This window comes from Mytilus californianus, unplaced genomic scaffold (genome assembly GCF_021869535.1).
Source record: "Mytilus californianus isolate M0D057914Y unplaced genomic scaffold, xbMytCali1.0.p SCAF_6, whole genome shotgun sequence".
NCBI lineage: Eukaryota > Metazoa > Mollusca > Bivalvia > Mytilida > Mytilidae > Mytilus > Mytilus californianus.
The window spans coordinates 351098-364748 of NW_026262712.1; the positions used below are offsets into that span (position 1 = coordinate 351098).

General features: G+C 36.5%; 1 protein-coding gene across 1 annotated transcript; it reads right to left on the reverse strand.

The window, feature by feature from the left end:
* Window positions 1-4258: 4258 nt before the first annotated feature.
* On the reverse strand, window positions 4259-13291 carry LOC127705096 (protein lin-7 homolog C-like). Its single transcript, XM_052209366.1, has 4 exons — window positions 13232-13291; window positions 10987-11028; window positions 8123-8271; window positions 4259-6595 (listed from the first exon to the last, which is right to left on the reverse strand). Exons 1-4 carry the CDS (start codon window positions 13269-13271, stop codon window positions 6230-6232), a joined length of 597 nt encoding a protein of 198 aa, XP_052065326.1. The 5' UTR covers window positions 13272-13291; the 3' UTR covers window positions 4259-6229.
* Window positions 13292-13651: the final 360 nt, after the last annotated feature.

Sequence of the window (13651 nt, forward strand, 5' to 3'; positions counted from 1 at the left end):
CAGACTATTACCTAGAGAACTGGGTACAGTGACATGTCTTCTTACAGACTATTACCTTGTGAACTGGTTACAGTGACACGTCTTCCTGCAGACTATTACATAGAGACTAGGTACGGTGACATGTCTTCTTACAGACTATTACCTAGAGAACTGGGTACAGTGACATGTCTTCTTACAGACTATTACCTTGTGAACTGGTTACAGTGACATGTCTTCTTACAGCCTATTACCTTGTGAACTGGTTACAGTGACATGTCTTCCTGCAGTCTATTACTGAGTGTACTGGGTACGGTGACATGTCTGCCTGCAGACTATAACCTAGTGAACTGGGTATGAAACATGTCTTCCTACAGACTATTAACTTGTGAACTGGTTACAGTGACACGTCTTCTTACAGACTATTACCTTGTGAACTGGTTACAGTGACATGTCTTTTTGCAGTCTATTACTGAGTGTACTGGGTACGGTGACATGTCTGCCTGCCGACATTTACCTAGTGATCCGGTTACGTTGACATTTCTTCCTGCACACAATTACCTCGTGAACTGGGTACAGTGACATGTCTTCTTACAGACTATCACCTTGTGAACTGGTTACAGTGACATGTGTACCTGCAGACTATTACCTAGTGTACTGGTTACAGTGACATGTCTGCCTGTAGACTATTACCTAGTGTACTGGTTACAGTGACATGTCTTCCTGCATACTATTACTTAATGAACTGGCTACAGTGACATGTCTTCCTGCAGTCTATTACTAAGTGTATTGGGTACGGTGACATGTCTGCCTGCCGACTTTTACCTAGTGATCCGGTTACGTTGACATTTCTTCCTGCACACAATTACCTCGTGAACTGGGTACAGTGACATGTCTTCTTACAGACTATTACCTTGTGAACTGGCTACAGTGACATGTCTTCCTGCAGTCTATTACTAAGTGTATTGGGTACGGTGACATGTCTGCCTGCCGACTTTTACCTAGTGATCCGGTTACGTTGACATTTCTTCCTGCACACAATTACCTCGTGAACTGGGTACAGTGACATGTCTTCTTACAGACTATCACCTTGTGAACTGGTTACAGTGACATGTCTACCTGCAGACTATTACCTAGTGTACTGGTTACAGTGACATGTCTACCTGCAGACTATTACCTAGTGTACTGGTTACAGTGACATGTCTGCCTGTAGACTATTACCTAGTGATCCGGTTACGTTGACATTTCTTCCTGCACACAATTACCTCGTGAACTGGGTACAGTGACATGTCTTCTTACAGACTATTACCTTGTGAACTGGCTACAGTGACATGTCTTCCTGCAGTCTATTACTAAGTGTATTGGGTACGGTGACATGTCTGCCTGCCGACTTTTACCTAGTGATCCGGTTACGTTGACATTTCTTCCTGCACACAATTACCTCGTGAACTGGGTACAGTGACATGTCTTCTTACAGACTATCACCTTGTGAACTGGTTACAGTGACATGTCTACCTGCAGACTATTACCTAGTGTACTGGTTACAGTGACATGTCTGCCTGTAGACTATTACCTAGTGTACTGGTTACAGTGACATGTCTTCCTGCATACTATTACTTAGTGAACTTGGTACAGTGACACGTCTTCCTGCAGACTATTACCTAGAGACTAGGTACGGTGACTTGTCTTCTTACAGACTATTACCTAGAGAACTGGGTACAGTGACATGTCTTCTTACAGACTATTACCTTGTGAACTGGCTACAGTGACATGTCTTCCTGCAGTCTATTACTAAGTGTATTGGGTACGGTGACATGTCTGCCTGCCGACTTTTACCTAGTGATCCGGTTACGTTGACATTTCTTCCTGCACACAATTACCTCGTGAACTGGGTACAGTGACATGTCTTCTTACAGACTATCACCTTGTGAACTGGTTACAGTGACATGTCTACCTGCAGACTATTACCTAGTGTACTGGTTACAGTGACATGTCTGCCTGTAGACTATTACCTAGTGTACTGGTTACAGTGACATGTCTTCCTGCAGACTATTACCTAGACTGGGTACAGTGACATGTCTTCCTGCAGACTATTACCTAGAGACTGGGGACGGTGACATGTCTTCCTGCAGACTATTATCAAGTGAACTGGACACGGTAACATGATGATTCATTTTTGCAGACTATTATCTAGAGAACTGGTTATGGTGACATGTCTTACTGCAGACTATTACCTAGTGAACTTGGTATGGTGACATTTCTTCCTGTAGACTATTACCTAGTGAACTGGGTAAGGTGACATGTTTTCCTGCAGACTATTACCTAGTGTACTGGTTACAGTGACATGTCTTCCAGTAGACTATTACCTAGTGTACTGGTTACAGTAACATGTCTTCCAGTAGACTATTACCTAGTGTACTGGTTACAGTGACATGTCTTCCAGTAGACTATTACCTAGTGTACTGGTTACAGTGACATGTCTTCCAGTAGACTATTACCTAGTGTACTGGTTACAGTGACATGTCTTCCAGTAGACTATTACCTAGTGAACTGGGTGTGGTGACATGTCTTCCTGCAGACTATTACCTAGTGAACTGGGTATGGTGACATGTTTTCCTGCAGACTATTACCTAGTGTACTGGTTACAGTGACATGTCTTCCTGCAGACTATTAACTAGTGTACTGGTTACATTGACATTTTTTCCTGCAGACTATTACCTAGTGTACTGGTTACAGTGACATGTCTTCCTGCAGACTATTACCTAGTGTACTGGTTACAGTGACATGTCTTCCTGTAGACTATTACCTAGTGAACTGGGTATGGTGACATGTCTTCCTGCAGACTATTACCTAGTGAACTGGGTACGGTGACATGTATTCCTGTAGACTATAACCTAGTAAACTGGGTATGGTGACATGTCTTCCTTCAGACTATTAACTAGTGAACTGGGTACGGTGACATGTCTTCCTGCAGACTATTACCTAGTGAACTGGGTACTGTGACATGTATTCCTGTAGACTATAACCTAGTGAACTGGGTACGGTGACATGTCTTCCTGCAGACTATTAACTAGTGAACTGGGTACGGTGACATGTCTTCCTGCAGACTATTAACTAGTGAACTGGGTACGGTGACATGTCTTCCTGCAGACTATTACCTAGTGAACTGGGTACGGTGACATGTTTTCCTGCAGACTATTAACTAGTGAACTGGGTACGGTGACATGTCTTCCTGCAGACTATTACCTAGTGTACTGGTTACAGTGACATGTCTTCCTGCAGACTATTACCTAGTGAACTGGGTACGGTGACATGTATTCCTGTAGACTATAACCTAGTGAACTGGGTATGGTGACATGTCTTCCTGCAGACTATTAACTAGTGAACTGGGTACGGTGACATGTCTTCCTGCAGACTATTACCTAGTGAACTGGGTACGGTGACATGTCTTCCTGCAGACTATTAACTAGTGAACTGGGTACGGTGACATGTCTTCCTGCAGACTATTACCTAGTGTACTGGTTACAGTGACATGTCTTCCTGCAGACTATTACCTAGTGAACTGGGTACGGTGACATGTATTCCTGTAGACTATAACCTAGTGTACTGGGTACGGTGACAAGTCTTCCTGCAGACTATAACCTAGTGAACTGGGTACGGTGACAGGTCTTCTTGCAGACTATTACCTAGTGAACTGGGTACGGTGACATGTTTTCCTGCAGACTATTACCTAGTGAACTGGGTACGGTGACAAGTCTTCCTGCAGACTATTACCTAGTGAACTGGGTACGGTGACAAGTCTTCCTGCAGACTATTACCTAGTGAACTGGGTACGGTGACAAGTCTTCCTGCAGACTATTACCTAGTGAACTGGGTACGGTGACAAGTCTTCCTGCAGACTATTACCTAGTGAACTGGGTACGGTGACAAGTCTTCCTGCAGACTATTACCTAGTGAACTGGCACATTTAAAAGTTTGCTCAGCAGGTTGGTCTAGTACAATTCAGGGGACATTATCATATAACATTCACGTTCTCATCCTTATAGGCATGTAATATTTGCCACTGGACATTAAACATGAACCCGTCCATATAAATTATCCAAAACACCTTAAGAATTTAGAGGTCAGCATAAAAATTAAACTTTCTTCACAAATATACAAACAATTTGTTTGAACTTTTCCTTATAAATAAAAAAAAAACGTTAAGTCTTTACTGCTTATGCACAAAGTTTATCAATTTAATGAACAATATACATTTTTGAACAAAGGAACAAGAAGCAGAAACTAGTAAAAGATTTATTACATATAATCACAACCTAAATTCTAGTAAAACATACACCATATAATTTCAACATAATAAATTGTAAATAATCTGAAAACAAACATTCATCCAGAAATACATTGTCAAAAAGAGAAGTAAAAGATGGGCACTATAAAGAAAGATCTGAGAAGGGGGACACTGATGTAAATTCTTTGTTATATGGTTAAGTAACTGATGATTTTCATGTTCCTCCTTTCAGACTTACAGTTACTTAAACAGTTTATCACATTTGGTGCAGACTCAAACATAACAACTTTCTGACATGTCTGAACTCGTTACTGGGTGGATATCCTAGAAAATTTCACATAGTAATCTATTCTTTTTAACTGCTGCTAGATTTTGTTGAAAATGAGAGAACTATAAGAAGTAACAGCAGTGTAAGCGTAGCAGATACAGATGGTATAGAATGACCCAACATTTGTTCAAACTGAAACATTATTCTATATTTAAATTTTTAAAATAGCTGGTTTAAAAAAAAGCACACATCTTCATCCCATTAATGTACAATGTATTTCTAAATTTACCTAAATGTACACATAATGGTATATAAATGTACACATAATGGTATATAAATGTTCTTTTGACAACATGATAAAATCTCTTAATATAAAAACAGAAAATCAGCAAATATCTATTTTCTCTCAGTCAAAATGCTTATAAAATTTATCATTTTTAAACCAGTCTGCCTTGCCTAATAAAATATACAACCTTTAATATAATTCTATTTGTCAACTCCAAAAAAGTGGAAGGTTCAAATTATTTAGCAAGGCTCCTTTAAAATAAAACAACCTTAGGATTCAGTTTTAATGCCCCCTAAAAAGTATAACATTCAGATTCATTTGCTTCTTTCCCTTTAACCTAATCAATCAATAGTCTTAAAGTACAAATTTACACTAATCACCATGATCAGGGAGACTCCCTTAACATACAGATTGAAATTAAATCAGCCAAGAGATGAAAGTTTACAATATATTTGATCAGTCATGGCTTCTAAAAACATGAAAAAGTATAACCTTCAAATTATAACATTCAGATTAAATAGATTTGCCTGTTTAAATAATTATTTCCTGCAAATTCTCACAAGTATTAATTCAGGAAACACAATTCTCACAATAGGTTTTATGGTTTATAAATATGTTGAAAATTTCACAATTTCAAATATTCATATTCCATATTACTGGTATTTCACAAATGTATAAACTATCCATAATAAAAAAAAAAATTTTAGTTTATTTTAAGATACATAAAAAAGGAATATAGATTCCACCATTGCAACAAGTGTGTTACGATATTTCTCCACTCAAGACAGTTAAATTTTAATATTTCAAGCGCGAGGCTTGACGAGCTCTTTAAATATTAAAATTTAACTGTTGAGAGTGGAGAAATATCGTAATACACGAGTTATAGTGGTGGAATCTGTTTCTCTAATGATTTTTATCCTTCCTTTTCAAAGATTTGCAGAAAGTTGTGTTCTTTATATGTGACGTCATCAGGCATGGTCGCCTTTTTTCATGACGTCACAATCGGGAATTCAGAAGAAATCAAGAAAATTTAACGTCATAATTAAATTTCTACCAATCATTTGCCGAGAACAAGTATTTCACTAGTGAGGAGAACAATTTTTTCACAATCAGTTGGGAAATGTGAAAATAGTGACAAAATAAGGGAATCTCAAATTCTATCATTCTAGATGTGTTATGTCTATCAAATACAATAATCAATCAGTTTCTCATGTTACTAAAGGCAATTTCATACTCCGAAATAATAATAGATACTTCTGTTGTTTATAAAATATTATAGTACACAACAGTCTACCAGTAATAGTGTTCAGTTAAGAAATAAATTGTACCGATACTTATACAGTTACTGTGTACATGTATGATCCTAATGAAAAGTCTTGTATAAATGATAAATTTGATAATGACAACAGTTTTATGGGGTCTGTCTCCTGTGTGACATTCTTTGTTTATCAAATCTAGCTTCTATCTCCTCCAGAACACGAGGGGTATATCTGACTACCAAACGAACAACTCCCTTTGCTTCTTTTAATAATTCTACAGCTCTTTCATGATGTTCTCCCTCCACACTAATACCATTCACTGATAATAACTGGTCACCTCTCTTAAGTCCTCCATGTCTGTCAGCAACGCCATCTTGGATGATACGTGAAATGTATATGGGTGAATTCTGTTCCTTGCCCCCCATGACATTGAAACCTAATCCCTCCTCAGTCTTAGGAAGTTCAACAACCCTCGGGTGGGCATGTCCTTCACTAGCAGCAAAGGCAGCAACTGTGGCCTGAAAAAGATCAATATAAAAAATTCATACCCTGAGATGGGTGTCTCTTCACTGGTAACAACAGTTGCCTGAAATAATCAATAAAAATATAAATACCCTGAGATGGGTGTCTCTTCACTGGTAACAACGGTGGCCTGAAAACAATCAATAAAAATATAAATACCCTGATATGGGTGTCTCTTCTCTGGTAACAACGGTGGCCTGAAACAATCAATAAAAATATAAATACCCTGAGATGGGTGTCTCTTCACTGGTAACAACAGTGGCCTGAAAACAATCAATAAAAATATAAATACCCTGAGATGGGTGTCTCTTCACTGGTAACAACAGTGGCCTAAAAACAATCAATAAAAATATAAATACCCTGAGATGGGTGTCTCTTCACTGGTAACAACAGTGGCCTAAAAACAATCGATAAAAATATAAATACCCTGAGATGGGTGTCTCTTCACTGGTAACAACAGTGGCCTAAAAACAATCAATAAACATGATAAAAATATAAATACCCTGAGATGGGTGTCTCTTCACTGGTAACAACAGTGGCCTAAAAACAATCAATAAAAATATAAATACCCTGAGATGGGTGTCTCTTCACTGGTAACAACAGTGGCCTAAAAACAATCAATAAAAATATAAATACCCTGAGATGGGTGTCTCTTCACTGGTAACAACAGTGGCCTAAAAACAATCAATAAAAATATAAATACCCTGAGATGGGTGTCTCTTCACTGGTAACAACGGTGGCCTGAAAACAATCAATAAAAATATAAATACCCTGAGATAGTTGTCTCTTCACTGGTAACAACGATGGCCTAAAAACAATCAATAAAAATATAAATACCCTGAGATGGGTGTCACTTCACTGGTAACAACGGTGGCCTAAAAACAATCAATAAAAATATAAATACCTTGAGATGGGTGTCTCTTCACTGGTAACAACAGTGGCCTGAAATAATCAATAAAAATATAAATACCCTGAGATAGTTGTCTCTTCACTGGTAACAACGATGGCCTGAAAACAATCAATAAAAATATAAATACCCTGAGATAGTTGTCTCTTCACTGGTAACAACATATGTGTACTAAGTTTTAAGTTGATTGGACTTCAACTTCATCAAAAACTACCTTGACCAAAAACTTTAACCTGAAGCGGGACAGACGGAAGGACGAACGACGGTGGTCAATATAAATACCCTAAGATGGGTGTCTCCTCACTGGTAACAACTGTGGCCTTAAAACAATCAATAAAAAATATAAATACCCTGAGATGGGTGTCTCTTCACTTGTAACAACTGTGACCTAAAAACAATTAAATTCTCTTTTGATAGCTGATTTTCTGTACAATGTATGTGGTAAAATTCAACGAAAAGAGCAAAATAAGATAAATATAACCTATATCTCAATATTTTACAATGAATAGTATTTTCTTTATCAATATTCAAACTCACAAAAACACAAAAAGTGCAGCTCAAAGTTTAGATTCAAAACAGTCTATGGGAGATAACTCCAATTATTTCTCAGTATTACCTTAGCTGTAGCATTGGCCCTGACTTCATCATTTCCAGTTATATCTACAGTTTCATAGATATGTTCATACACCTCTCTGACAGCATTCAGAAAGTCACTCTGGAGAATCTTTTGTAGTGCAGCTAACTTTTGTGGAGGGACTTGACCACCTGTAACAGAAATTGTACAATAAAAACATTATAGGTTATATCATCACAGTATCTAGAAAGTCACTCTGGAGAATCTTTAGTAGTGCAGCTAACTTCTGTCGAGGGACTAGACCATGGTCCAAAGAAAACATGAAATTGTACGGTGAAAATATTATAGACCTTTCATAGCATTCAGAAAGTCACCCGTCAGAATGTGTTGTAGTGCAGCTAACTTCTGTCGAGGGACTAGACCATCTGGAACAGAAATTGTGCAGGGAAAACATTATGGACCTTATCACCACAGCATTCAGAAAGTCACTCTGCAGAATATGTTGTAATACAGCTAACTTCTGTTGAGGGACTAGACCATCTGGAACAGAAATTGAACAGAGAAAAAGACATTATCACCGCATTCAGAAAGCCACCCGTCAGAATGTGTTGTAATGCAACTAACTACTGTAGAGGAACCTGTCATGTAGTTTTAATTCAACTGAATAATTTCCTTTGTTATTGAAATAAAGTACTTATCAATCATCATGATTATATGCATAATGTAATTGCACTCAAGACTTACATATGTAAATAAAAATGCCATGTTTAAGGTAACAGGTAGTACGTAAATGGGCAATCTCATTGATTTTTATGAAATTTTGCAAGCAATTAGAGCATGTGGAACTGCATATGAATATTGAAAAATAAATAAGTAACTTGTATATACTGTCCAATATATAGCAAATTGAATATTCTGTAGAAAGAAGTACAAATGTATAGAATGCACGTAAATTTCTTTAAAATTGATATATCTTAAACTCATATTATTTATTTCAATCTGTTGAACCATGATTTCTTTTCATAAAAGAAACTTGTTCAAATAATAAACCTAGGATTGAAGGTTTTGAAGACTGTATAACATGTATAAATGAAGTTTATCCTATTAACATGATTAGGCCAAAAAAAATAATACATGTGTTTCCGCTAGCGTGCTGAAAAAAAATAGGGTAGGTAGGTAGGTAGGCAATATCATTTTATTTTACAAACATTTTTTAGCTGGTTACTACTAGGGAATCATTGTGACTTTAACAGTGCTTGTTCCAAAATGGCATAAAAAGTGTTAGGGTAGGCACTAAAAATTAGGGTAGGTAGGGTTAGCAGAAACACATGTATTATTTTTTTGGCCTTAAATCATTTACAGAAAAACACCTGTACGATTAAGTCTCCTAACCATGCTAATTATATATAATTCATCTCTAAATAGTTATAATTGTAAATGTAACAATGAAGATACAAATGTATATGGCTAGTCAATGTTTACATTGTAACATGTGTAAATGTTACTGCATGGGACAGTCAGTCATGGGTAGTCAATGTTTACATTGTATACATGTGTAACTGTTACTGCATGGGACAGTCAGTCATGGGTAGTCAATGTTTACATTGTAACATGTGTAAATGTTACTGCATGGGACAGTCAGTCATGGGTAGTCAATGTTTACATTGTATACATGTGTAACGGGTACTGCATGGGACAGTCAGTCATGGGTAGTCAATGTTTACATTGTAACATGTGTAAATGTTACTGCATGGGACAGTCAGTCATGGGTAGTCAATGTTTACATTGTAACATGTGTAAATGTTACTGCATGGGACAGTCAGTCATGGGTAGTCAATGTTTACATTGTATACATGTGTAACTGGTACTGCATGGGACAGTCAGTCATGGGTAGTCAATGTTTACATTGTAACATGTGTAACTGTTACTGCATGAGACAGCCAGTCACGGGTAGTCAATGTTTACATTGTAACATGTGTAACTGTTACTGCATGGGACAGTCAGTCATGGGTAGTCAATGTTTACATTGTAACATGTGTAACTGGTACTGCATGGGACAGTCAGTCACGGGTAGTCAATGTTTACATTGTAACAATGTGTAACTGCTACTACATATGGGACAGTCAGTCATGGGTAGTCAATGTTTACATTGTAACATGTGTAACTGTTACTGCATGGGACAGTCAGTCATGGGTAGTCAATGTTTACATTGTAACATGTGTAACTGGTACTGCATGGGACAGTCAGTCATGGGTAGTCAATGTTTACATTGTAACATGTGTAACTGGTACTGCATGAGACAGTCAGTCATGGGTAGTCAATGTTTACATTGTAACATGTGTAACTGGTACTGCATGGGATAGTCAGTCACGGCTAGTCAATGTTTACATTGTAACATGTGTAACTGGTACTGCATGGGATAGTCAGTCACGGCTAGTCAATGTTTACATTGTAACATGTGTAACTGTTACTGCATGGGACAGTCAGTCATGGGTAGTCAATGTTTACATTGTAACAATGTGTAACTGCTACTACATATGGGACAGTCAGTCATGGGTAGTCAATGTTTACATTGTAACATGTGTAACTGGTACTGCATGGGACAGTCAGTCACGGGTAGTCAATGTTTACATTGTAACATGTGTAACTGGTACTGCATGGGACAGTCAGTCACAGGTACTCAATGTTTACATTGTAACATGTGTAACTGTTACTGCATGGGACAGTCAGTCACGGGTAGTCAATGTTTACATTGTAACAATGTGTAACTGCTACTACATATGGGACAGTCAATCATGGGTAGTCAATGTTTACATGGTTGTAATATATAACTGCCTACTTTTTATACTGTATTGCAGAAGACCAGAATATCAGAATTTGTTAACATTATAATTACATGAACTTACTTTTCTGTAAGGCATCCAGCAGGTCAATTGCTCTGTTGATGTCTGCAAAAGAAAAACAAGAATTTACACACTAAAATGTTTTGTCTTTCACCCAACGAATATGTCTGTGTTAACTGAAATCCATTATTATAGACATTGTTTCTTTGTACAATAACAAACACGTGTTATTTCAACACAATTCATGACAGGCATGTTGACAGAAGGAGATACATGTACATTGTAACCTCTGTCAGAATTCCCACAATAACAGTACTAGTATGCCTTTTATTTTTTGTAATAACTTGTTTAAGTTATACCCTTGACTGATAATAGGAAAGAGAAAAGTAAAGATAATACTAGGTGCAGAACTGACTTTACATAGGTGCAGCTTGACTACATTTTGTAGATGCCGATTTGACCAGGTGCCATTATGACTTTTTCTATAAGTGACTATTGTCCTTGACCTTGTACCCAAATCAACTTTAAATATGGGCCAAATCAACAGGGCTGAACCACTTCAGCACTTGGGATGGATTGACTTTGGTCCAGAACGACATGAAACCTTGTTAGGGATGTCATCCACAAATATATTGTGGTGCATGATCATACATTAAGGTAGCTGTGGAACCGTGAATTCGGGTCTGTTTGCCCAAAATCTTGTTCGCTCCCATTCTTGTTTGCCCCCTTTCATGTTCGCACCCTTTTACAAATGTATAAAGATTTTGTGTTGAATATTGTTTTTATCATGCTTTAGTTAGTGACAGTGTATAGTTATGAAAATAAATTAAATAAGTTTTTTTTTATCGTTTTAAAATAAAGTGACATTATAAAAAAGTAAACAGGTTTTCTTTTGTGAAAATTATTTTAAATTTTACGCAATGAATAAAGGAATATTGTCATGATGACCAAAGACTAAGTTATTATTATTTGTCTCTAAAACTTGTAAAAGAGAGACAGAAGATTCCAAACGGCTATTATACTTGTCACAAGCTTTTAAATTAATTATCTTTCCTTTTTCTTTAATTCAAAATCTTCATTGTTTTTACTCCTACCAACATGACCAAGCTTAATGATCTACTGGTATTTCCTTTACACCAAACACATAACAATATTACCAAATTAGCTTTGAAAATACTAATTAAGACTTAAATTCTTAATCTTCAATAAATCACAATTACTAATTAATCTTCTAATCACATAAAAAATAATTCATTAAAATGATAAACAAATTTTTATTCATGAAAATATAAATATTTAAATTTTTGATATATAAATCTAAAAAACATCTAATTCAACCGGTATTTGAATAAAAATAGGGTGTGAACGGACCCAGTGGGAGAACGTGTGGGGTGCGAATTTGATTCGGGAGCGAATGGACCAAATAGTCAATACCTGGTACCGTAGCTCTTAGGTCCTTATACTTAAGGTCTGCAAATTGTCAAAAAATACATGTATCATCATGATCATAAGGACTTAAGTCTAAGACTTGGTAAGAGCCACTGTTCCGCAGCAAGCATTAAGGTGAAGATGTTTATTTGCTATTTTTCTGGACGATTGGAATCTATATGTTATGCTAGTGGTCTAATAACTATGTGTATTCAACGGCTGTCCGTAGATAGTGCCACTATTAGTGGAACAGAAGTTAGAACCGATGAGATGGTCAACAAATTATCCCATGGTGATCAATCATCGTAACATTGCCATTGGGATGCGTATGGTCTATGGACAAAACCAAATACGCTAAACATCTTTCAAAGTTGAATTTGGAGAATTAATACAAAAGGATTGCTGGTTCTAATAAAATCAATTAACTCTTTTATGTAAGTACGCAGAAGGCATGGAATGTCCAAGCCACGCTGCTGCTGCATAGGAAAAAAAAACATATACTATAGAAGTCGTATCAAGTTATAATCAACTTGAGTGATCTGAATTAACATTATTTGTTTTTGTATGTATACAGAAGGCATGGAAGGTCCAAGCCACGCTGTTGCTGCATAAAAAAAAAATTAAAAAGATTTTTTTCTTTATCGCTCTTTACAATGTTTATCAACGCAAAATATGCTTTTATATCATGTATATAGTAATTTACCCTTTTGAGTGATCTGAATTAACATTATTTTTTTTTGTATGTATACAGAAGGCATGGAAGGTCCAAGCCACGCTGTTGCTGCATAAAAAAAAAATTAAAAAGATTTTTTTCTTTATCGCTCTTTACAATGTTTATCAACGCAAAATATGCTTTTATATCATGTATATAGTAATTTACCCTTTTCTAAATGAAGCGGTTCAATATTTATCGACGCCATGACTTCCTGGTTGCAGTTGTTTCCCCTTAGACGCTTTCGTAAGATTGTTTTCCCAGAGAATAACTCATTAATACAGCATCAGGTCGTTCCGAACCAAAATCAAACCGTCGTCCCCAAACAAAATTAATGACTGATTTCAACAAAAAGTTTGTTTAATCTTTATCAAGGATTTATAGTAAATACAAATCATTGCCAGTCGCTATATATAATACATTTATGTTTTATCATAAATGTAGAAGTTTTAAAAATGTAAATAATTTTTTATCAGATTTGAATGAGTTAAATTGGGATGTTGACCCACATAATAATGTAAACACTGAGTATGAAAACTTCAACAAGAAGTTTATTGATACAGCAAACAAACATGCACCCTTTAAAGA